The sequence below is a fragment of the Neofelis nebulosa genome, chromosome 15 (assembly GCF_028018385.1).
Source record: "Neofelis nebulosa isolate mNeoNeb1 chromosome 15, mNeoNeb1.pri, whole genome shotgun sequence".
Lineage (NCBI taxonomy): Eukaryota > Metazoa > Chordata > Mammalia > Carnivora > Felidae > Neofelis > Neofelis nebulosa.
This window is the reverse complement of record NC_080796.1, coordinates 27,436,397-27,459,036: the sequence shown is the minus strand read 5'-3', so window position 1 is coordinate 27,459,036 and position 22,640 is coordinate 27,436,397. Positions and strand designations below refer to the sequence as shown.

Sequence of the window (22,640 nt, the reverse complement as noted above, 5' to 3'; positions counted from 1 at the left end):
ATAAATAAATAAATGGAAAAGAATAGAAAACCCAGAAATGGACCTGCAACTATATGGTCAAGTAATCTTTGACAAAGCAGGAAAGAATATCCAATGGAAAAAGACAGTCTCTTCAACAAATAGTGTTGGGAAAGCTGGACAGCATCATGCAGAAGAATGAAACTGGGCCTCCTTTTTTTTTAGTTTATTTATTGGTTTTGAGAGAGACAGAGAAACATAAGTGAGGGAGGGGCAAAGAGAGGGGGAGAATCCCAAGCAGTCTCTGCACTGTTAGTGTAAAACCCAATGCGAAGCTCGAACTCATGAAACCATGAGATCATGACCTGAGCAGAAACCAAGAATTAGATGCTTAACTGACTGAGCCACCCAGGTGCCCCATGGACCACTTTCTTATACCACACACAAAAATAAACTCAAAATGGATAAAAGACCGAAATGTGAGACAGGAAACCATCAAAATCCTAAAGGAGAACACAGGCAGCAACCTCTTTGACCTCAGCCATAGCAATTTCTTACTAGACATGTCTCCAGAGGCAAGGAAAACAAAAGCAAAAATGAACTATTGGGACCTCATCAAGACAAAAATCTTCTGTACAGTGAAGGAAACAATCAACAAAACTAAAAGTCAACTGACAGAATGTGAGAAGATATTTGCAAATGACATATCAGATGAAGGGTTAGTATCCAAAATCTCTAAAGAACTTACCAAAATCAACACCCAAAAAACACATAATCCAGTGAAGAAATGGGCAGAAGACAAGAATAGATACTTTTCCAAAGAAGACATCCAGACAGCTATGAGACACATGAAAAGCTGCTCAACATCACGTATCATCAAAAAATAGAAATCAAAACCAAGATGAGATACCACCTCACACCTGTCAGAATGGTTAAAATTAACAACATAAGAAACAACAGGTGTTGGCAAGGATGCAGAGAAAGGGAAACCCTCTTACACTATTGATGGGAATGAAAACAGGTGCAGCCACTCTGGAAAACAGTATGGAGGTTCCTCAAAAAGTTAAAAATAGAACTACCCTATGATCCAGCAATTGCACTCTAGGCATTTACCCAAAGGATACAAACATATAGATTCAATGGGTACCCAAAGGATACAAACATATAGATTCAATGGGATACATGCACCTTGATGTTTACAGCAGCAATATCAACAATAGCCAGACTAGGGAGAGAGCCCAAATGTCCATCAACTGATGGATGAATAAAGAAGATGCAGTATATATACACAATGGAATATTACTTAGCCATAAAAAAGAATGAAATCTTGCCATTTGCGATGACGTGGATGGAGCTAGAATGTACTATGCTAAGCAAAATAAGACAAATGCCATATGATTTCACTCATTTGTGGGACTTAAGAAACAAAACAGATGAGCATATGGGGCAGCAGGGAAAGAGAGAGGGAAACAAACCATGAGAGTCTCTTCTCCAAAAATAGGGAACAAACAGGAGGCGGGTGGGGGATGGGCTAGATGAGTGATGGGTACTAAGGAAGGCATTTGCTATGATGAGCACTGGCTGTTGTATGTAAGTGATGAATCACTGAATTCTACTCCTGAAACCAAGATTGCACTATATGTTAACTAACTAGAATTTAAATAAAAATTTGAAAATAAAATAAAATAAAACAGACTATTAAATACATAGGGTGTTCTATATAAACCTCATGGTAACCACAAACCAAAAACTTGTAACAGATACACAAGAAATTTTAAAGACAAAGAAATCCAAGAATAACACTAAAGAAAATCATCAAATCACAAGAAAGCAAGAAAAGAAAGGAACAGAGAAGAACTACAAAAAGAACCAGAAAACAATGAACAAAATGGCAATAAGCACAAATATCAATAATTACTTTAAATGTAAATGAACTAAATGCTCCAATCAAAAGATGTAAGGTGACTAAGTGATTAAACAAAACCAAAAAAACTAGATTCATCTATATGCTGCCTACAAGAGATTCACTTCACATATAGACATATACAGACTGAAAGTGAAGGGATAGAAAAAGATATTCCATACAAATGGAAATGAAAAAAAAGCTGGGGTAGCAATATTTATATCACACAAAATAGACTTCAGAACAAAAAACATAACAAGGGACAAAGAACAGCATTACATAATGCTAAAGGGAGCAAAAGGATATAGCAATTGTAAATATCTATCCACCCAATATAGAAGCATCTAACTTATAAAGTAAGTATTAACAGATATAAAGGGAGAAATTGATGTAATACAAAAATAGTAGGGGACTTTAATACTCCACTTACATCAATGGATAGATCATCCCAGACAGAAAATCAATAAGGAAACAGTGGCTTTGAATGACATTAGATCAGATGGACTCAAGAGATATATAGAGAACATTTCATGCAAAAACAGCAGAATGCATTTTTTTCAAGTATATCTGAAACACTTCAAGATAGGTCATATATCAGGCCATAAAACAGGTCTTAATACATTTAAGAAGATTTAAATCATGTCAAGCATCTTTTCTGATCACAACAGTATGAAACTAGAGGCTAAACAACATGCTACTAAAAAGAAAAAAATGGGTTAACAAAGAAATCAAACAGAAAATTAAAAAATACCTTGAGGTAAATAAAAATGGGAACACATTGTTTACAAATATATAGGACACAGCAAAAGCAGTCCTAAGAGGGAAGTTTATGGTGATACGAGCTTACCTCAAGAAATAGGAAAAATATCAAATAATCTAATCTTACACCTAAAGGAACTAGAAAAAAGAAGAATAAAGCCCAAAGTTAGTTGAGGGAAGGAAATACTAAAGAGAGCAGAAATAAGCAGAGAGCAGAAATAAGTAAAATATGGGGTGCCTGGGTGGCTCAGTTGATTAAGCATCTGACTTCGGCTCAGGTCATGATCTCACGGTTCGTGAGTTCAAGCTCCATGTCGGGCCCTGTACTGACAGCTCGGAGCCTGGAGCCTGCTTCAGGTTCTGTGTCTCCCTCTCTCTCTTCCCCTCCTCTGCTAGCACTCTGTCACTCTCTCTCTCTGTCTCTCTCTCTCTCTCTCTCTCTCTCTCTCTTTCTCTCTCTCAAAAAATAAATAAACCTTAAAATTTTTTTTAATTAAAAAAAAAGAAAATATAAACTGAAAAAAAAAAAAGATCAGTGAACTTAAAAGGCATTTCTCTGAAAATAACACCTTGATACACCTTTAGCCAGACTCATCAAGAAAAGAAGAGAGAGTACTCAAATAAATAAAATCAGAAATGAAATAGAAGGTACAATGACTCCACAGAAATACAAAGGACTACAAGAGACTACTAGGAAAAATTATTTACCAACAAATTCCAACAACCTAGAAGAAATGGATAAATTCCTAGAAACATACAACCTTAGCAGAATGAATCAAGAAGAAACAGAAAATCTAAGCAGACAAATTAGTAATTAAATTGAATCACTAAACAAAAACCTCAAAACCAACAGAAGCCAGGATGAGATGGCTGCAAAGGTGAATTCTACCAAATATTTAAAGAAGAGTTAACACCTATTCTCAAACTATTCCAAAAAATAGAAAAGGAAGAATTGTTTTCTTAAAGACAGCATTACCCTGATAGCAAGACCAAAGACATCACAAAAAAAGAAAATTAGAAGTCAATTATCCTTAAGGAACATAGATGCCAAAATCCTCAACAAAATATTAGCAAGCCAAGTTCAACAACACATTAAAAGAATCAGTGACCACAATCAAGTGGGATTTATTCTAGGGATGGAAGAATGAGTCAATGTCCACAAATCAATCAGTGGGATATACCACATTAACAAAATAGAGGATAAAAACCATATGCTCATCTCAATAGATGCAGAAAAAGTATTTGATAAATTCAACATCCATTCATGATAAAACTCTCAACAAAATGATACAGAGGGAACATAACTCAATATAATAAAGCCTATCTATGACAAACTCACAGTTAACATACTCAATGGTTAAAAGGTGAAATATTTTCTCTAACATCAGTAACAACACAAAGATACTTACTCTCACCACTTGTATTCAACATAGTACTAGAAGTCCTAGCCAGAGCAATAAGACAAGAAACAAAAATAAAAGGAATTCAAATTGGTAAGGAAGAAATAAAACTGTCACTATTTGCATATGACATAATATTATATATGGCAAACCCTAAAGACTTCCCCAAAAAACTATTAGAACTAATAAATGAATTCAGTAAATTTGCAGGATACAATATTAATATATAGAAATGTTACATTTCTATATACTAATAACAAACTAACAGACAGAGAAATTAAGAAAACAATCCCATCTGAGGTGCCTGAGTGGCTCAGTCGGTTAAGCCTCTGACTCTTGATTTCAGCTCAGGTCATGATCTCACAGTTTGTGAGATCAAGCCCATGTTCGGCTCTGCACTGACAAGAGCAGAGCCTGCTTAGGATTCTCTCTCTCTCCCTCTCTCTCTCTGCCCCTCCCCTTGCGCTCTCGATCTCTCTCTCAAAATGAATAAACTGAAAAAAAAAGAAAACAATCCCATTTAGTAACAAAAACAATTTTTTAATTAAAAAAAGGAAAAAAAATCTCTTTTATAATCACACCAAAAATAATAAAATATCTAGTAATACATTTTACCAAGGAGATGAAAGACCTATACTCTGAAAACTATAAGAGATTGATGTAAGAAATTAAAGATAACACAAACAAATGAAAAGATATACCCTACTCATGGATCAGAAAAATTAGTATCATTAAAATGTCCTTGCTACCCAAAGCAATCCACAGACTCAATGCAATCTCTATCAGAATGCTAACAACAATTTTCACAGAACTAGAGCAAATAATCCTAAAATCATATGGAACCTTAAAAACCCTAAGAGCCAAACCAATCTTGAGAAAGCAGAACAAAGCTGAAGGTATCACACTCCCAGATTTCAAACTATACTACAACGCATTGGTAGTCAGAACAGCGTGGTACACACACAAAAACAGACACGTAGATCAATGCAATAAAGCAGAGGGCCAGAAATAAACCCACACTTATATAGTCAATTAATCTATGACAAAGGAGGCAAGACTATACCATAGGGAAAAGACAATCTCTTTGATAAATGGTATTGAGAAAACTGGACGAACATAATGAAAGGAATGAAATTAGACCACTTTCTTACATCACATAATACACAAAAATAAACTCAAAAGGGAATAAAGACTTCAATGTGGGCCCTGAAACCAAAAAACTTCTAAAAGAAAACATCGGCCATAATCTCTCTGACATCAGTCTTAGCAATATTTTTTGGACCCCTCTCTTCAGAAAAGGGCCACACAAAAGCAAAAATAAGTAAGCGGGACTACACCAAAATAAAAAGCTTTTGCACAGCGAAGAAAACCATCAACAAAACGAAAGGCAATCTACTGAAAAGGAGATATTTGCAAGTGATATATCCAATAAGGGGCTAATATCCAAAATAGATAAAGAAATCATATAAGTTAACACCAATGAAACAGTGTGATTTAAAAATAGGCAGAAGACGTGAATAGATAATTTTCCAAAAATACATGCAGATGACCAATGGGCACGTGAAAAGATGTTCAACATCACTAATCATCAAGGAAATACACATCAAAACCACAATAAGGTATCACCTCATACCTGTCACAATGGCTAGAATCAGAAAGACCCAAAATAGCACCTGCCTAGCTCAGTCAGTGGAGTGTACGACTCTTGATCTGTGGACTGTGAGTTCAAGACCCCCATTGGGTGTAGAGATTACTTACAAATAAAACCTTAAAAAAAAAAAAGGGGGGGTCCAAAATAACAAGTGTTGGTGAGGATGTGGAAGAAAAGGAACCCTCATGAATTATTGGTGAGAATGTAAATTGGTGCAGCACTATGAAAATAGTACGGAGGTTCCTCAAAAAATTAAAAATAAAAATACCATGTGATCCGGTAATTCCACTTCTGAGTATTTACCTGAAGAATATATTAAAAAAAAAAACTCATTTGAAAAGATAAATGCACTCCTGTGTTTATTGCAGCATTATTTACAATAACAAAGATACGGAAGCAACGTAAGTATCCATCAATAGATGAATGGATAAGAAAATGGTTGTATATATAAACAATGGAATATTAGCCAGTCATTAAAAAAAAAATCTCGCCATTTGTGATATGGACCTAAAGGTATTGTGCTAAGAGACATAAGTTAGACAAAGAAAACAAACACCATTTTGATTTCACTTATATGTGGAATCTCAAAAACAAAACAAAGAAAACAAAACAGAAGCATACTTATAAGTACAGAGAACTGGTGGTTGCCAGAGGAGAGGGGATAAAGGGCTGGGCAAAGTAGTTGAAGGGGACTAAGAGGTACAAACTCTCAGTTATAAAATAAATAAGTTATGAAGCTGTAAAGTACAGCACAGGGAATACAGTAAAAAGTATTGTATTACTTTTGTATGGTGACTTATCATGGTGAGTATTTTGTAATGTATATAATGTCAAATCACTATGTTGTACACCTGGCACTGATATAATATTATATGTCAACTACACTTCAATTAAAAGTAAATAAATAAATTTTTTAAAATACCAACTTTGGGTCTGACACTAAGCCTTGGACTGGCTTCAAAGTAAGAGACCTGAGTACTGGACTATCACATACGGTCAGGATTCCAGAAGGAAGAAAATACAAATCCTCTCTTCAGGAAGCATCCATGATTTACATTCTGAGGATTTCATGATTAAGATTAACCAAATGTTAGCTATAAAAGCAAATATCGCGGGGCGCCTGGGTGGCTTGGTCGGTTAAGCGTCCGACTTTGGCTCAGGTCATGATCTCACGGTCCGTGAGTTTGAGCCCCGCATCGGGCTCTGTGCTGACAGCTCAGAGCCTGGAGCCTGTTTCGGATTCTGTGTCTCCCTCTCTCTGACCCTCCCCGCTTCATGCTCTGTCTCTCTCTGTCTCAAAAATAAATAAACGTTAAAAAAAAATTTTTAAAAAGCAAATATCGCAAAATACGTAAATAAACCATCATAAATGAGACCCAGAAGAAACAACAAATAGTAATTCTAGATACTAATAGTTTCATATATTAGAAATATGACATTTAGAATATGAAACCATCCATGAAATGTTTGAGAAATGAAAGATTGAATCTGAAAATAAATGAGCAATAAAAAATATTAAATATGATGAGACAGATACAAAAACAAACAACAGAACTCTTAGGTGGATAATACAATTATTGATTATAAAACTCAAAAGATGGGTTTTAGCAGAAAAGATGCAGCTAAAGCGCTTATTAATATCTTTGAAAAAACTACCCAAAATATAGTACAGAGACAAGGAGATGGAAATTATGAGAAAGAGATAAAGAGACAAAAAGCACAGATGAGAATGTCTAATATAAATTTAATCAGAGTTCCAAAAAGAGAAAACAGAGAAAATGGAGAACAGATATTTACCAAAGAGATCACCACTGATAATTTTCTAAAACTTATTAAGGATATTAACCTATACATAGGATTGTGGTATAGATATAGGTACAAAAATAAAAATAAATCCAGAGGAACTAAATTTATTCTCCTGCCTGAAATAACCTCAATGACAACGACGACAACAACAAAGGCAAAGTATGTAAAACAATTTTCGAGATACATGTGAAACAACAATTTTCAAGACACTGAATACAAGGCAATGAAAGCGAGTAATCAGTGAGAGACTAGAAGTAAATAAAGCCTTATGATTGCTCCAAGTTGCAGACTTGAAAGTTTCCAGGCCAAAGCACAAGGAGAGAGAACGCTGGAGAAGCCCAGTGGACTCTGTGAGTTAAGGAGAGAGAGCTAGGAGCCTAGAGAGAGGAAAGCAGCAAAAGTTCAGAGGACAGGGTACTGGAGAGAAAAGAGCTATTCCGAGAGATCCTCTGGAGGTCTGCAGAGGGTCCTTCTCAAGTAATCAGCTAAGGAAAGATCAGGATCATCATCAAGATCAGGAAAGATCATAAATGTGAAGAAACTACCTGAGGCCGGGGAAGAAACCATCTGAAAGGATTGGGAGGTAAGAGCACCCAGCACTCACACACTGCTAGAAATGGTGCTGGTTCTAACCAGCCAGTCTGGAAAAACTTAGGATTCAAAGAAAAGTCTTGCCAAAGTATTTACAAACAATTAGCCATAAATTAAGCACTGTTCTGGTCTGCCTAAAGGCCCAAAAGCACCAAACTGTTTTCAAGTAGCTTAATCATGTCACAAATCAAAGTTCAAGAATATTTTTAGAAATGCAAAAATACACAGCATCCAATAAGCTAAAATTCACAATGTCTGCCATCCAATCAAATTTACCAGGCATGCAAAGAAAGCAGAGAACACACCTATGAGGAGAAAAAACTCACCCAGAACTGGCATAAATGTTAGAATTAACAGACAAGGACATTCAAAGCTGGAAGAGGTCATTCAGATACTAGGAGGTAAGTTTTCATGCACTTTGGTGGCACAGAAAATTGCCTTGCCAAAGTCTCAGGGTGGACCTGATGAGATTTCCATATAGAAGCGTCAGGAGACGGCTCTACAGGTACAGGCACCTGCACTGGTGGAGGACACAAATCTGTGCTTCAACGCTTTCAGGGGTCTCCCTGGCCCCTATATACAGTGGTTTCCAGAAAAGTTAAAGCCTAAAAGTCTGAACCAGCTCCTGGCTGGGTTCCAGGACAGACTTTGCCCATGTGCTCTGAACATTTCTGCTCAGCATCAGGGACCCCAGGAGGCCAGTGTGCCCGTTCAGGGGCCAGAGCTTGGGGCCAGATGGTGGTGCTCTGAGGCTGATAGGACTTTGGCTAGGACCCCTGCCTGATGGATACAAGCAGACGTACGCAGAGATGCCCAAAGCTGAGAAGAGAAGAAAGTCATCTCCCATTACTTCTGGTCCCTGCTTGAGCTACAAAAATATTTTTACAGCCCGATCCTTACAGTAGCCAGTGAAGATCACCCTGGTTAGGGATCTGGGGAAGGCTAGCCTGAAACCTCCCCCATCCGACAGGCGCCCCTCCAAGTACTGCCTTCAGGATTACCACTTCCTAGGGGTGTTGACACAGCCTCATCAGCCCTGTTTGGAGGAGCGGTTGGCTCTGCTTGGAGAAACTTTGGGCAAGGGACACCATTTTCTTGCACTCAGAAATTCAATAGTCCTTCCTATAGCCTCCTGGCCTGGGATCCCATGGCAGGATTGAGGGTTTGGGAAGAACCACACAAACAGCTTTAGATGTTTTTAAAATGCAGCAACTAAAAATACTGAAAGTACTCGCTTCCATTATAAAATAGATATATTGGCTTTGGGGAAAAAAAAACCTATAACTATATTTTGTATGTTTGCAATGTTAAGTAGAGACATGACAAATATTTTTGAAATGACCCAAATTGAGCTTTCAGAGATGAAAACTACAATATCTGAGTTGGAAACATCACTGGATGGGATTTAAAGCAGATTAGATACTTTAGAAGAAAAGATTAGTGAACTTGAAGATAGAACAGTAGAAACTATACAAAATGAGGGGCCCCTGGGTGGATGGTTCAGTTGGTTAAGCATCTAACTCTTGATTCAGTGCAGGTCATGATCTCATGGTCATGGGATAGAAGCCCACATCAGGTTCTGTGCTGAGCATGGAGCCTGCTTAAGATTCTCTCTCTTCTTCTGCCCCTCTCCCCTGCTTCACTTTCTTCTCTCTCTCTCTCCAAAATCAAGCAATCAAGCAGTAGAACAACTATATAAAATGAACAGAAAAAGATTTTAAAAGAAAAAATGTTCAAAACATTATCAGGACTATGTCATTATTAGTGGGCTGATATGTGAGTAAATGGACTCTTCTGAAAAGGGGGGAGGGTAGAAAAAATACTTGAAGAAGAAAAACTAGCTAAAAAATTCCCATATTTGATGAAAAACATACACACAGATCCAAAAAGCTCAATGACCACCAATCACAAGAAACATAGAGAAAATTATACCAAGGCACATCATAATCAAATTGTTCAAAAGCAATGATACGATGCTCACAACTTAATGAATTCCACAAAATAATGGTCAGAAAATATGTCAGCAGTTAAAATTCAGGTGTGAGTAAAGCAACCAGTCTGAAAAGACTATGTGCTGCATGATCCCAACTATGTCACATTCTGCAAGAGAAAAAAGTATAGAGACAGTAGAAGGGTCAGTGGTTGCTACAGGTTCAAGGGAATGGGAATGGAGAAGGAATGAATAGGTGACATGTGGGGGCTCGGGGGCATGAAATTGTTCTCTATGACATTGTAATGGCGGTGATATGGCATGAAATCAATATTGACTAATTAGTGTGCTTTCCACACACAGTATATTTTACTAAGAAAACTTGAAAGAAGTGGGGATGTTTAGCCTGGATAAAAGAAGGCATAAAAGAGAAGACAAAAATGGCTATTTTCAAATATTTTAGGGGCGCCTGGGTGGCTTGGTCGGTTAAGAGTCCGACTTCAGCTCAGGTCATGATCTCACAGTCCGTGAGTTCGAGCCCCACGTCAGGCTCTGTGCTGACAGCTCGGAGCCTGGAGCCTGCTTCCGATTCTGTGTCTCCCTCTCTCTCTGCTCCTCCCCTGTTCATGCTCTGTCTCTCTCTGTCTCAAAAATAAATAAACGTTAAAAAAAATTTTTTTTAATTTTTTAAATAAAAAATATTTTAAGGAGCTGTAAGGTAAAAGAGAACAGAGTTATTCTGAGTATTTTCACAGTACAAAATGAGAATTAGTGAGTAAGGTTATAGAAAGGAAGATTATACTTACATAAATTAGCTCTTTAATTTTTTTGTATGTGAAATTTGATACACAAAGGAATATGTGAAAATAAGGAATCACAATGATGAAATGACTACCTATGAACACTTTATAAATTTTTTATTGAGAAATAATTTACATGTCATAAAATTCATCCTTTAAAGTATATACTACTGGGGCACCGGGTGGCTCAGTGGCTTAAGTGTCCAACTCTTGGTTTCAGCTCAGGTCATGATCTTGCGGTTTGTGAGTTCGAGCACCACATCAGGCTCTACCCTAACAGTGCAGAGCCTGGTTGGGGTTTTCTCTGTCTCTCCCTCTCTCTGGCCCTCCCCTGCTGTGTCTGTCTCTCTCAAAATAAAATATATATATATATATTTCAAGTGTATTATACTGCTTAGTATATTCAAATAGTTGTACAACTATCAGCATTATCTAATTCTAAAGTATTTTCTCATCCTTCCCCAAATCCTTAATGGTACCCATTAGCAATCACTCTTCATTCCTCTTTCTCCCTGTCTGGATTTGCATCCTCAGGACATTTCATATAACCGGGACCTTACAATATTGTGACCTTTTATGGCTAGTTTCTTTCACTTAGCATAATGCTTTCAAGGTTCATCCATGTTATACCATGTATCAGTACTTCATTCCTTTTTAGGGTAGAAAAATATGCATTTGCCAAAAACCCATAGAACAACACAACATAAAAAATAAACCATGATGTAACTTATGGACTTTAGTTAACCATAGTATATCAATATTGCTTCATTAATTGTAACAAATATACCACATTAATATAAGATGTTACTAATGAAGGAAACTGTATATGGAGGAGAGGAGGGTAAATGGAATCTATTATCTGATCAATTCTTTAATTTAAAACTATACTTCTAAAAAAATTTTTTTTTAATGTTTGTTTATTTTTGAGAGAGAGTGCATGCAAGGCTCACAAGGCGGGGACAGGAAGAGAGAGAGGGAGACACCGAATCCAAAGCAGGCTCCAGGCCCCAAGTGGCCAGCACGGAGCCCAACACAGGGCTCGAACCCACAAACTGTGAGATCATGACCTGAGCCAAAGTGGGATGCTTAAATGACTGAACCACCCAAGCGCCCCAAATTTAAAACTATTCTTAAAAGAAATCTTTTGGGGCGCCTGGGTGGCTCAGTCGGTTAAGTGGCCGACTTCGGCTCAGGTCATGATCTCGCAGTCCGTGAGTTCGAGCCCTGCGTCAGGCTCTGTGCTGACCGCTCAGAGCCTGGAGCCTGTTTCAGATTCTGTGTCTCCCTCTCTCTAACCCTCCCCCGTTCATGCTCTGTCTCTCTCTGTCTCAAAAATAAATAAACGTTAAAAAAAAAAAAAAAGAAATCTTTTATCTTCTCTCTCCCTGTGAAAGAAAAAGAGAGAAGAGAGAAGAGAAGAGAAGAGAAGAGAAGAGAAGAGAAGAGAAGAGAAGAGAAGAGAAGAGAAGAGAGAAGAAGGGGTGCCTGCTAGGTGCTGAGTGGCTCAGTCAGTTAAGCGTCTGACTCTTGATTTCAGCTCAGGTCATGATTTCAGAGTCATGAGATCAAGCCCCACATAAGGCTCCATGCTTGACATGGAGCCTGCTTAAGATTCTCTCTTTCCCACCTCCTCTGTACCTCCCATACTCACACATTTGCACACTCACACTCTCTCTCTCTTAATCTCTCTCTCAAGAAAAAACTTTTATCTTTTAAAAGAGTCAGATGAGAACATTTTTAAAAAAGTGAATAGGCAAGTAACAAACTAGAAGCACATATTAAGTACATATATTTACAAATACTCTTAATATATGTAAATATGAGATTATACACACACACATACATACATGACAAAAGACTAGTTTCTAGGATATGTAAAGAACTCCTACAACTCAATAATGAAAAGACAAACCAATTTAAAATTAGGCAAAATACTGGAACAGACATTTTACAAAAATAATATATGGTCAATAAGCTCATGAAAATGTGTTCAACACAATGTGTTGGCAGGAAAATGCAAGTTTAAACCATAATAATATATTATCACATACCCACCAGAATGGCCAAAATTTTTTTTTTTAATTTTTTTTTTCAACGTTTTTTATTTATTTTTGGGACAGAGAGAGACAGAGCATGAACGGGGAGAGGCAGAGAGAGAGGGAGACACAGAATCGGAAACAGGCTCCAGGCTCCGAGCCATCAGCCCAGAGCCCGACACGGGGCTCGAACTCACGGACCGCGAGATCGTGACCTGGCTGAAGTCGGACGCTTAACCGACTGCGCCACCCAGGCGCCCCTAGAATGGCCAAAATTTTTTAAACTCACAAAATTAAATGTTGGCAAAAATATAGAACCACCAGAACCCTCATACATTGTTAGTGGGAGTATATCATGGTGTAACCATTTTAAGTTAAAGTATAACAACTTCTTATAAAAAATAAACTTAGGGGAGCCTTGGGTGCTCAGTTGGTTGAGCATCCGACTTCGGCTCAGGTCAACATCTTGCCATTCCTGAGTTTGAGCCCCACACTGGGCTCTGTGCTGACCGCTCAGAGCCTGGAGCCTGCTTCCGATTCTGTGTCTCCCTCTCTCTGTCCCTCCCCCACTCACACTCTGTCTCTCTCTCTCTCAAAAATAAACATTAAAAAAAATAAAAATTTAAAAAAATAATAAAAATAAACTTAAACCCACCTCATCCCATCCTACATGTTTACCCAAGAAATGAAAATACATTTGCAGGAAACGATTCATACAAGAATGCTCATGGTAGCTTTATTCAAACTGGAAAGAACCCAGTGTCCATCAATGGGAGAATGAATAAACTGTTTACCCAGCAATACAAAGGAATGAACCATCAGTACATGCAACAACATAGATGACATGCTAAATGAAAGATGCCTTACATTAAAAGGTACAGTTGACTCTTTTTTTTTTTTTTAACATTTATTTATTTTTGAGACAGAGAGAGACAGAGCATGAACGGGGGAGGGGCAGAGAGAGAGGGAGACACAGAATCGGAAGCAGGCTCCAGGCTCTGAGCCATCAGCCCAGAGCCTGACACGGGGCTCAAACCCACAAGCTGTGAGATCATGACCTGAGCCAAAGTCGGACGCTCAACCGACTGAGCCACCCAGGCGCCCCTACAATTGACTCTTAAACAATGTGGAGGTTAGGGGGCACTAACCCCCATACAGTCAAAAATCCACATAAAACTTTTTTTTTTTTCCAATGAGGCATTTTATTTGTATGAATGTTTTACATCCCTAGAAAAAGAATCCCAGGATTTTCCCTCCTGTGTGTTTTTGTCTTGCTTCTTCATGGTCCATGATGCCAGCTGAGGTTGTCAGTACAATGAAACCAAACTGGCGGGACGGGAGCAGATTATTCTGCCATTTTTCTAGATCTTTGAGTTGTACATCAAACCTGGGGCTGATCACTCCACACTTCTTTAACCTGCCTGTGAGGTTCACAACAATTTTCCCAGCTCTGTGATCATCGATGATTTCAAATTTGCCAATGTAACCAAGCTTCATCATCACAGTCAGAAAGCGGATGATGACTTTGGAGCATGGTCTAATAAGAACCTGGCGTTTGCCTCTCTTTTCAGCACCGTTAATACTCTTGAGAGCATCTGCCAGGACATTCATGCGCACCATTAGGGCAGCACGGAAAGACGGCAGAAAGAGCCCACATGAAACTTTCGACTCCCCAAAAACTTAACTACTAATAGTCTACTGTTGACCAGAAGCTTTACCAGTAACATAAACAGTCGATTAACACATGTTTTGTATGTTATGTGTATTATACACTGTATTCTTACAATAAAGTAAGCTAAAGAAAACATCATTAAGACAATCATAAGGAAGAGAAAATACATTTACAGTACTGTACCATAAAAAATCTGCTGTAAGTGAACCTGCACAGTCCAATCACATGTTGTTCAAGGGTTAACTGTATATGTGCTCTATGGTCCCATTTATACACAGTTCCTAAATAGGTGAAACTAATCTAAGAGGGAAAGAAGTCAGAACTTCCGGAAAAATAGGGGTGGGTATTTACTGAGAAAGAGCAAATTTGGGGAATTTTGTGGGGTGATGGTAATTCTCCATATCTTGATAAGAGTTTGGATTATGTAGGGGCGCCTGGGTGGCTCAGTCAGTTAAGCATCCGACTTCGGCTCAGGTCATGATCTCACAGTCCGTGGGTTCGAGCCCCGTGTCGGGCTCTGTGCTGACGGCTCAGAGCCTGGAGCCTGTTTCAGATTCTGTGTCTCCCTCTCTCTCTGACCCTCCCCTGTTCATGCTCTGTCTCTCTCTGTGTCAAAAATAAATAAACATTAAAAAAAAAAAAAAAAAAAGAGTTTGGATTATGTAAGTGTATGTATTTGTCAAAAGTCAACAAAGGCAGATAAGATTTGTGTTTCTCGATACACATAAATTTTACTCGAAAGGGAAAAAAAGGTAAGTAAATAATGAACTCTGTCTGGGTAATGATATACATGACAAAGAAGGGGGAATATAGTGAGGTCAGCAATTTACTTTGAAGTACATGAAACTGGTGGGTGGACAGAAGGATGACTAGCTGGACAGACAAGTGATAAATAAGTAGAGTAAAATGTAAATGGCAGTATCTAGATAATGGGTATGTGTGTGCTCCCATGAAAATTACTTCCATTTTTACAGATATGTGGAAATTTCCATAATAAAATATTGTAAAAGTAAAAATAACAGCAACCAAAAAAAAGGCAGGTGTCTGCATCTAAAGATATTGATAGTGTCGACCAGAAAGATTATAGCAGCAGCTCTATTTCTTAGTAATGTGAGAATCTTACTCAGCTCATGTCCAGTCTGGGAGTTATTACTCCCCTATAAGATAAAATGTTATTATGAAACTCTGTTGCACGTGAAAACTTCCTTCTGCTGCAACAGGCCTGGAGGCAGTTACATGAAAAGCAGAGACACACACAAGCCGATCAGAAAGCACTCAAGGAGAGCAGGGGCAGAGAGCTACCGTAACATGCAAACAGAGAGAGGAAGTCAGAGGCTGACAGCAAGCGTTTGCAAGGCATGCGTGGTGTTACCATTCCTTGGGGACTTCTGTTGGATCCTCACAATAACCTTAGGAAGCAGGGAAAACTCTTTTAAGATACCAGGCTCAGGACAACCAGAGTCCTCCCCAATGAAGGTGAGCCCTACTTCAAAAGACCTCCTATCACAAGAAAATGCTGGCCACTAGATTGTTCTGAACCTACTGGGTATTTCACCATTCCACAGCCACATCATGAATATTTGCAGCAATTAGCCTCAACCCTACTTTGTATTCCTTTTTTAAAGAATATTTCACACTCACGTACACTTTCTATTTATGCATGTATATATTTGCTTATTTATTTATTTAAAGCCCCAACATGGGGTTTGAACTCTTGACCCCGAGATCAAAAGTCACATGGCCTTACCGACTGAGCCAGCCAGGTCCCCCATCACCTACTTTATATTCTTAATTCCCAACTTTATTATAAATCCTTGGCTTTGAAGCCCTACTGTAATCCTAAATCTGGTACTCTGAAGTTAGTGTTTTTGTCTCCCTGGTGACTCAACTTTTCTTAAACGATTTTTGGTTTTGGCTTGCCTGCCTGTCTCTTTCTGTCAGACTTCCTGGGATAGAACCCCACCTGATCTGGGCCCCTAGAAGCTAATTCCTGAAATCAGCTGGAAGAGTCCCACTCATCCCTACTCCTGATAAGGGGCAAGTCTGGAGCCACCCTGAGTCATCCAGCTCCTTTACCGGGCTTCCTCATCTATCCCAGGCTTTGTTCTTAGAATGACAACTCAAACTTCAGCTGTCCCTTTCTTCATTCTAATATGCATTCTCCAGCTGTTGAGGTGTTCTAAGAACCTACTCCTTAGTATCTAATCTTGACCAGTCTCTTATTAACAGCTTTGCTCTTCATTTCTCAGCACCATCAGATAGGAGGACTCAGCTTCCATAAATCAGACAGCAGGCAAATAGGGCAAATTTATGTTATTAATTCTCATTCAGAGAGAGCTAATAATTTGCTTGTGGTTCCATGGCAAGTAAACTGTAGATACAAAATTTGAACCCAGTATTCCAATTCCACTATTCCTTCCAGCTTTTTGTAAAGTACCACAGTCATAAGAAGCATTATACGACAATAGTATTTATCACGATCATCTGTAATAATTATATATACTGAGCATCTACTTCTCGTGACAATCCTATGAAGCATCCTAAGGCTTGACACAGACACTCAACAGACATCACTGAGTGATGAATGAACAAATGGGCAAAGGAAATGTTGACAGTAGTTATTACCTGCATTTACAGATGCGGAAACTAAGGCTCACACTTTTACCAAAGTCACACATCTACGTGATGATTTAAACCAGATCAGTCTGTCTCCAAAATCTATACTTTTTCTAGTATTTCACATAGCACTTCACTCCTAATCATAAAAGACTACGGTATCAAACATCCCAACAGAAATCATCTTAAGGAAGTTCTCAACTATTATATTTTTACTATAGAAAAAATAACAGAAATGCAATTCAGTTCCTTGTTACCAATAGGATAAAGAAGGGAACTTTTGTGATTTGCTCAAAAACAGATGTAAACATAATTGTAACATAAAACTCAAAAGGAAACCAGGATATTCCAATAATGGCTCTAACCTGATTTTGGACAGTAGTTCTCCTCTATCTGCACAGTCCACACTGACTTGTCGAATAAGTTCATGAAATACTGTATTGTAAATAGTCTGTTCCTTCTTCAGCATATGCAGTAGTTTGTGCATCTGGCAGAAGATAAGGAGTATCATCAGTGTTTATTACAGTCTTGTCAGTAAAAACCCATTTTAGGAGGTAAACACTCTGAATGTGAATGTTTAAGACACCTTGATAATTTATGTCACTTATATTTTCCTTATAAATATATACACACAAATGATATATTATTTTTAAACATCTATGTTTAATCATGTACCTCTTTATATGGTGCAATGACGTTACGGTTTGTTTCTATATCATCCCTGACAAGAGTATATAACCTGAATCTAATCATAAGTACATGTCAGACAAACCAAACCTGAAGAACATTCTACAGATTAACTGGCATCTGCTCAAATATCATGGTCAAGAAAAACAAAAAAACTGTTTCAGATTATAAATTGTCTCAAAGAACACAACAACTAAAAGCACCATGTGAGGGGGCGCCTGGGTGGCTCAGTCAGTTAAGTGTCCAACTTCAGCTCAGGTCATGATCTCATGGTTCATGGGTTTGAGCCCCGCGTCAGGCTCTGTACCGACAGCTCAGAGGCTGGAGCCTGCTTCAGATTCTGTGTCTCCCCTCTCTCTCTGCCCCACCGCCACTGGTGCTCTCTTTCTCTCTTTCAAAAATGAATAAACATTAAAAAAACGTTTTAAAATAAATAAATAAAAGCACTATGTGATCCTGGAATCCTGGAACAGAGGGGTAAATAGCTATAAAAACCAATATAGGGAGAATTGATAAAATCTGAAATTTGAATATGGACAGATAATACTCTCACATAAATGTTAAATCTCTTGACTTGGCAACTGTATTATGCATATGTAAGAGAATGTCCTTATCCATAGGAAATACACCCTGAAATGTTTGGTGATAAAGAGGCATGATGTCACCAGCTTACTCTAAAATAGTTCAGAAAAAAACTATACATATAGGGATATGTATGAAGGGGGGAAGAGAGAACGAATAAGCAAGTAGGGCACAATGTAAACTACTAGAGAATTTGGGTAAAGCTTACATAGAAATGTCTTATACTGAACTTGTCTATAAGTTTCAAATTTTGTAAAAATAAAAATTTACAAAACAGAAAGGGCCTGCATAAAGAAAAATATCTATAACTATGTAAGATTGAAAGAGCTCTTTTCATTAACAAAATAAAAATTTAAGTGGTAAGAAAGCATGGTTTAATTGGCAATGTTTTGTAATGGTACATAAAATAATAAGGGGCTTATAATCAGTAGTACCTTATAGTCAATGAAATACAGTAATAATAATACTAACAGTTATACAGTGTCTACTACATGCCAAGCACTATCTAAACCTTTTATATTCATATGCTATTTAATCTCAACAGTCCTATGAAGTAGATATTATTATTACCTGTAATTTATTTTATTTTATATAAATTTTAGTTAGTTAACATACAGCACAATATTGGTTTCAGGAGCACAGTTCAGTGATTCAACATCCAGTGCTCATCCCAACAAATGCCCTCCTTAATACCTAACACCCATCTAGCCCATCTCCCATCCACCTCCCTCCGTCAACCCTCAGTTTGTTCTCTATCGGTAAGAGTCTCTTGTGGTTTGTTTCCCTCTTTTCTTTTTTCCACCTTTTTCCCATATGTTCATCATGTTTTGTTTCTTAAATTCCATATATTAGTGAAATCATATGATATTTGTCTGTCTTATTTCACTTAGTGTAATACATTCTAGCTCCATCCATGCCATTGCAAATGGCAAGATTTCATTCTTTTTGATGGTTAAGTAATATTCTATTGTATATATATACCACATGTTCTTTATCCATCCATCAGTTGATGGCTATTTGGGCTCCCTCGATAGTTAGGCTATTGTTGATAGTGCTGCTATAAACTTGGGGTTCATGTACCCTTTTGAATATGTATTTTTGTATCCTTTCAGTAAATACCTAATAGTGCAACTGCTGAACCGTAGGATAGTTCTATTTTTCGCTTCATGAGATATTACCTCTAATATAAAGATGAAGATATTGAGGCACAAATACATTAAATAATTTGTCTAAGGTCACTAGCTAATAAATGGCAGGGCAGGGTTTCAATCCAGTCTTTCTGGCTCCCAGAATGCACGCTTTTTTTTTTTTTAATGTTTATTTATTTCTGAGACAGAGAGAGACAGAGCATGAGAGGGGGAGGGGCAGAGAGAGAGGAAGACACAGAATGGGAAGCAGGCTCCAGGCTCCGAGCTGTCAGCACAGGGCCCAACGCGGGGCTCTAACTCACGAGCCATGAGATCATGACCTGAGCCAAAGTCGGCCGCTCAACTGACTGAGCCATCCAGGCGCCCCTCAGAATGTATGCTCTTAACCACTAGGTTACAATGATCTTTGCAATTACCTTGGTTGGCCCTGTATATTCCTGATTCTCCACACCAGCCCTCTCTAGCATGGCGTCCATCACATCATTCAGTTGGACCACTTCTACTCTTTTATTAGGTTTCCTAAAAGATTAAGGCGGCAGACTTATGATATTAGTGTTATAACAGGTCATCCTCACCTGACAAAAAGAATATAATATACAGAAAACGTATACAGTATCGAATATTTGTGATATTTTAAAGCATTAGCCCTACTACATCTAGTAGCGCTTGTACTGATCTAGTGGGTTATACCAGTACTAACACTAAAAAAAGAAGAAAAAGGAAAGAGAAAATGTAAACAGTATGATCCTCTTTTTTGTAAAGAAAATAATAGTTCCCTCCAAAAATTCTCTACACTTATTGTGTAGGATTGTAAGAACAGAGGAAAAATGTGGAGAGGTAAATACCAAGCTGTTAATCCTGGTTACTTCACAGTGTAAGAAAAGAAAAGGGAGGAAAGATAAGAGAGAAGATAGGAAGAAAAGGAGAGGTAAGAAGAAGGAAAAAGGAGACAACAGTAGCAGACGTCTGCTGTACAACGTTGCCTAGACTCATTGACACTGTACTGAAAAAAAATTAAGAAGATAGATCTCATGTTAAGTGTTCCTTCCACAGTAAAATAAAATTTTAGAAGAAAGAAATTTAAAACTAAAAAAAATATTTTGCAGTACTTAAATATTATAAATATGTAAAATTGAATATGCAATTGGACAAATGAAAACACTGATTAAATGCTAGAATTTAATTATTTAAATTATATGGACAATTATTTAAATTATATGGACAATTATTGGGTTTCTGCTACAATTTTAATATTTTCTGTATAACAAAGTACTATGAAAAATAAAAATATGCATATTTTCCTTCTAAGAAATACTTTCAAATATAAACCATACTTACATGGATGGGAAGAGCAATAGCCTGTTTTCATTATCTGTGAGGAGAGTAGTATATTTGCTGCAATAAATAAAACAGGTCAATATTATTGGGAGAAAATTAACTGGCCTGTTTATCACATGTGACAACATGATGAACCTAAAACCTAATCAAATGGAGAAGCTTGGAGGCAATCAAAACAGTGCATCATTTTACACACAAGATCATAGCTACATATCTACAGACACAGATGTAATGATATTTATCATATTTGGAATATTTTCACTAAAGGAACTTTAATCACATTCTTCATATGTTAAAATATGAAAACTTTCTTGATTCTTCTTTTTAAATGCCTTCTCAAAGGTGGAAGGGTGTTCTAAGAACACCGAAGTCAACAAAGTTAAGTAATGAAACAGGTTATAAAATAAATAAGCAAGGATGAAACTAGAACCCAGTCTACCTAACTCCCAACCATATCTAAATGAGTATCACATTTAAATTTACATTTAAATGAGTATCACAATGAGAACCACATGGTAATTCATCTAATTCATTATTATTTATGTATCTTTTTCTTCCCCTAGTTAATAAGCATTTTCTTTGGTTCTGTCCCTTACCAGAACTCAAGTTGGTTAATAAGGTCCACTTTCAGAATTTGGATCACTGAAAAATCTCCAGAGAACATAAAAATTCAAAATAAAGTTTCAAGAACGAGAGAAACCAGAAGCAATGATACCCCAGGAGCAACGGACACACCCACTATCCAGATCGTGATTTCTAAGTACCATTCTCCACCAAAAGGAATCAGTACTCCCAGGAGAAGCGACATAGCTCATTCCACAGCCTGAGTTGGGAAATACAGGGTGAACCTGGAAATCTTATTGAATCAGAAAATAAGGAAACACTCAAAGAATGATGGGGACATGTCCAAAGAGAATACAAGCCAGATCAAAGGAGCTAACACTGGCCAAATCAAAGAAGTTTTGAACATAAAAATAAATAATTGCAGTAAAGAATTATAACTCCCTGGGGAAAAAAAAAAAAAAAAGAAATCCTTGAGTCCATGTGGTAAAATGCTAACTAATAAACAGATGAGAAATGATGACGCTAAAAAAGTCATCAAAAATATCTACAGCTGGTGGGTTGTTAGGAAATTTACACTGAAATATTTGATGATAACAGGTCAGGAGGACATCTCCAACTTACTTTTGAATAGTTTTAATGTATTTATGTATATGTGTATTTTAAAACAAATAAGGCAAAATGTAAATACTCAGTGAGTTAAAATAGAGTACATGAGAGCTCCTTGTTCTTCCTATTTTTATAACTTTTATATAATTTTTGAAATTATATAAAAATAAAAATCCCCCCCCCCAAATAAATTCCATTTAGTTCTCTTTGGCAAAATATTGTTCTGAAAGCCACTATCATAAGGACATGTCGTAGAACATGAACTGGCAAGACAGCCTCTGGAGATTTTGTTATAAGACCTTAGTCCAAAGTTCTTGTTGTTTAAACTATGAAACATTCACACACTGTTTCAGCAAATATAAGCAAGATCCCAGTTTTCACCCCATAAGCAGAATGACAAAGAAAACTGGAGATGACAAGTGCACAGGCTGGAGCGAAGCCATCAAGGGTGTGTTAGTTATGAGATGTCAGCTCACAGGGCTACTTTCCTTTGTCTCCATGGCCATGGCTCAAAACCCATTGCTAAAGAGGCACAGGCAAGCATTCAGAACAAAGCTCCTTTTTCTTTTCTTTTCTTTTCTTTAAAGATCAAT

General features: G+C 37.4%; 2 protein-coding genes and 1 pseudogene across 5 annotated transcripts in view; 1 reads left to right on the top strand and 2 right to left on the bottom strand.

Annotated features, from left to right (window-relative positions):
* The window catches only part of AXDND1 (axonemal dynein light chain domain containing 1), a 91,461-nt gene that overhangs the window by 55,693 nt on the left and 13,128 nt on the right, over window positions 1–22,640 (bottom strand). For all 4 annotated transcript variants that reach the window (XM_058702374.1, XM_058702372.1, XM_058702375.1 and 1 more), the window contains exons 6-8: window positions 20,878–20,934; window positions 19,956–20,058; window positions 17,488–17,609 (exon numbers count right to left, since the gene is read on the bottom strand). In XM_058702374.1, coding sequence (XP_058558357.1) covers window positions 17,488–17,609; window positions 19,956–20,058; window positions 20,878–20,934 — 282 coding nt within the window. The remainder of the gene's footprint in view (window positions 1–17,487; window positions 17,610–19,955; window positions 20,059–20,877; window positions 20,935–22,640) is intronic.
* LOC131496434 (inosine triphosphate pyrophosphatase-like) lies at window positions 8,376–9,019 on the top strand (annotated as a pseudogene).
* On the bottom strand, window positions 14,012–14,479 carry LOC131496600 (small ribosomal subunit protein uS8-like). The gene has a single exon (XM_058702378.1). The coding sequence runs from the start codon at window positions 14,452–14,454 to the stop codon at window positions 14,062–14,064; it is 393 nt and encodes a 130-aa protein (XP_058558361.1). The 5' UTR covers window positions 14,455–14,479; the 3' UTR covers window positions 14,012–14,061.

What these genes read in the sequence shown, in the direction of transcription:
- LOC131496600 (XM_058702378.1), bottom strand. Translation starts at nt 14,454, where the DNA reads ATGGTGCGCATGAATGTCCTGGCAGATGCTCTCAAGAGTATTAACGGT.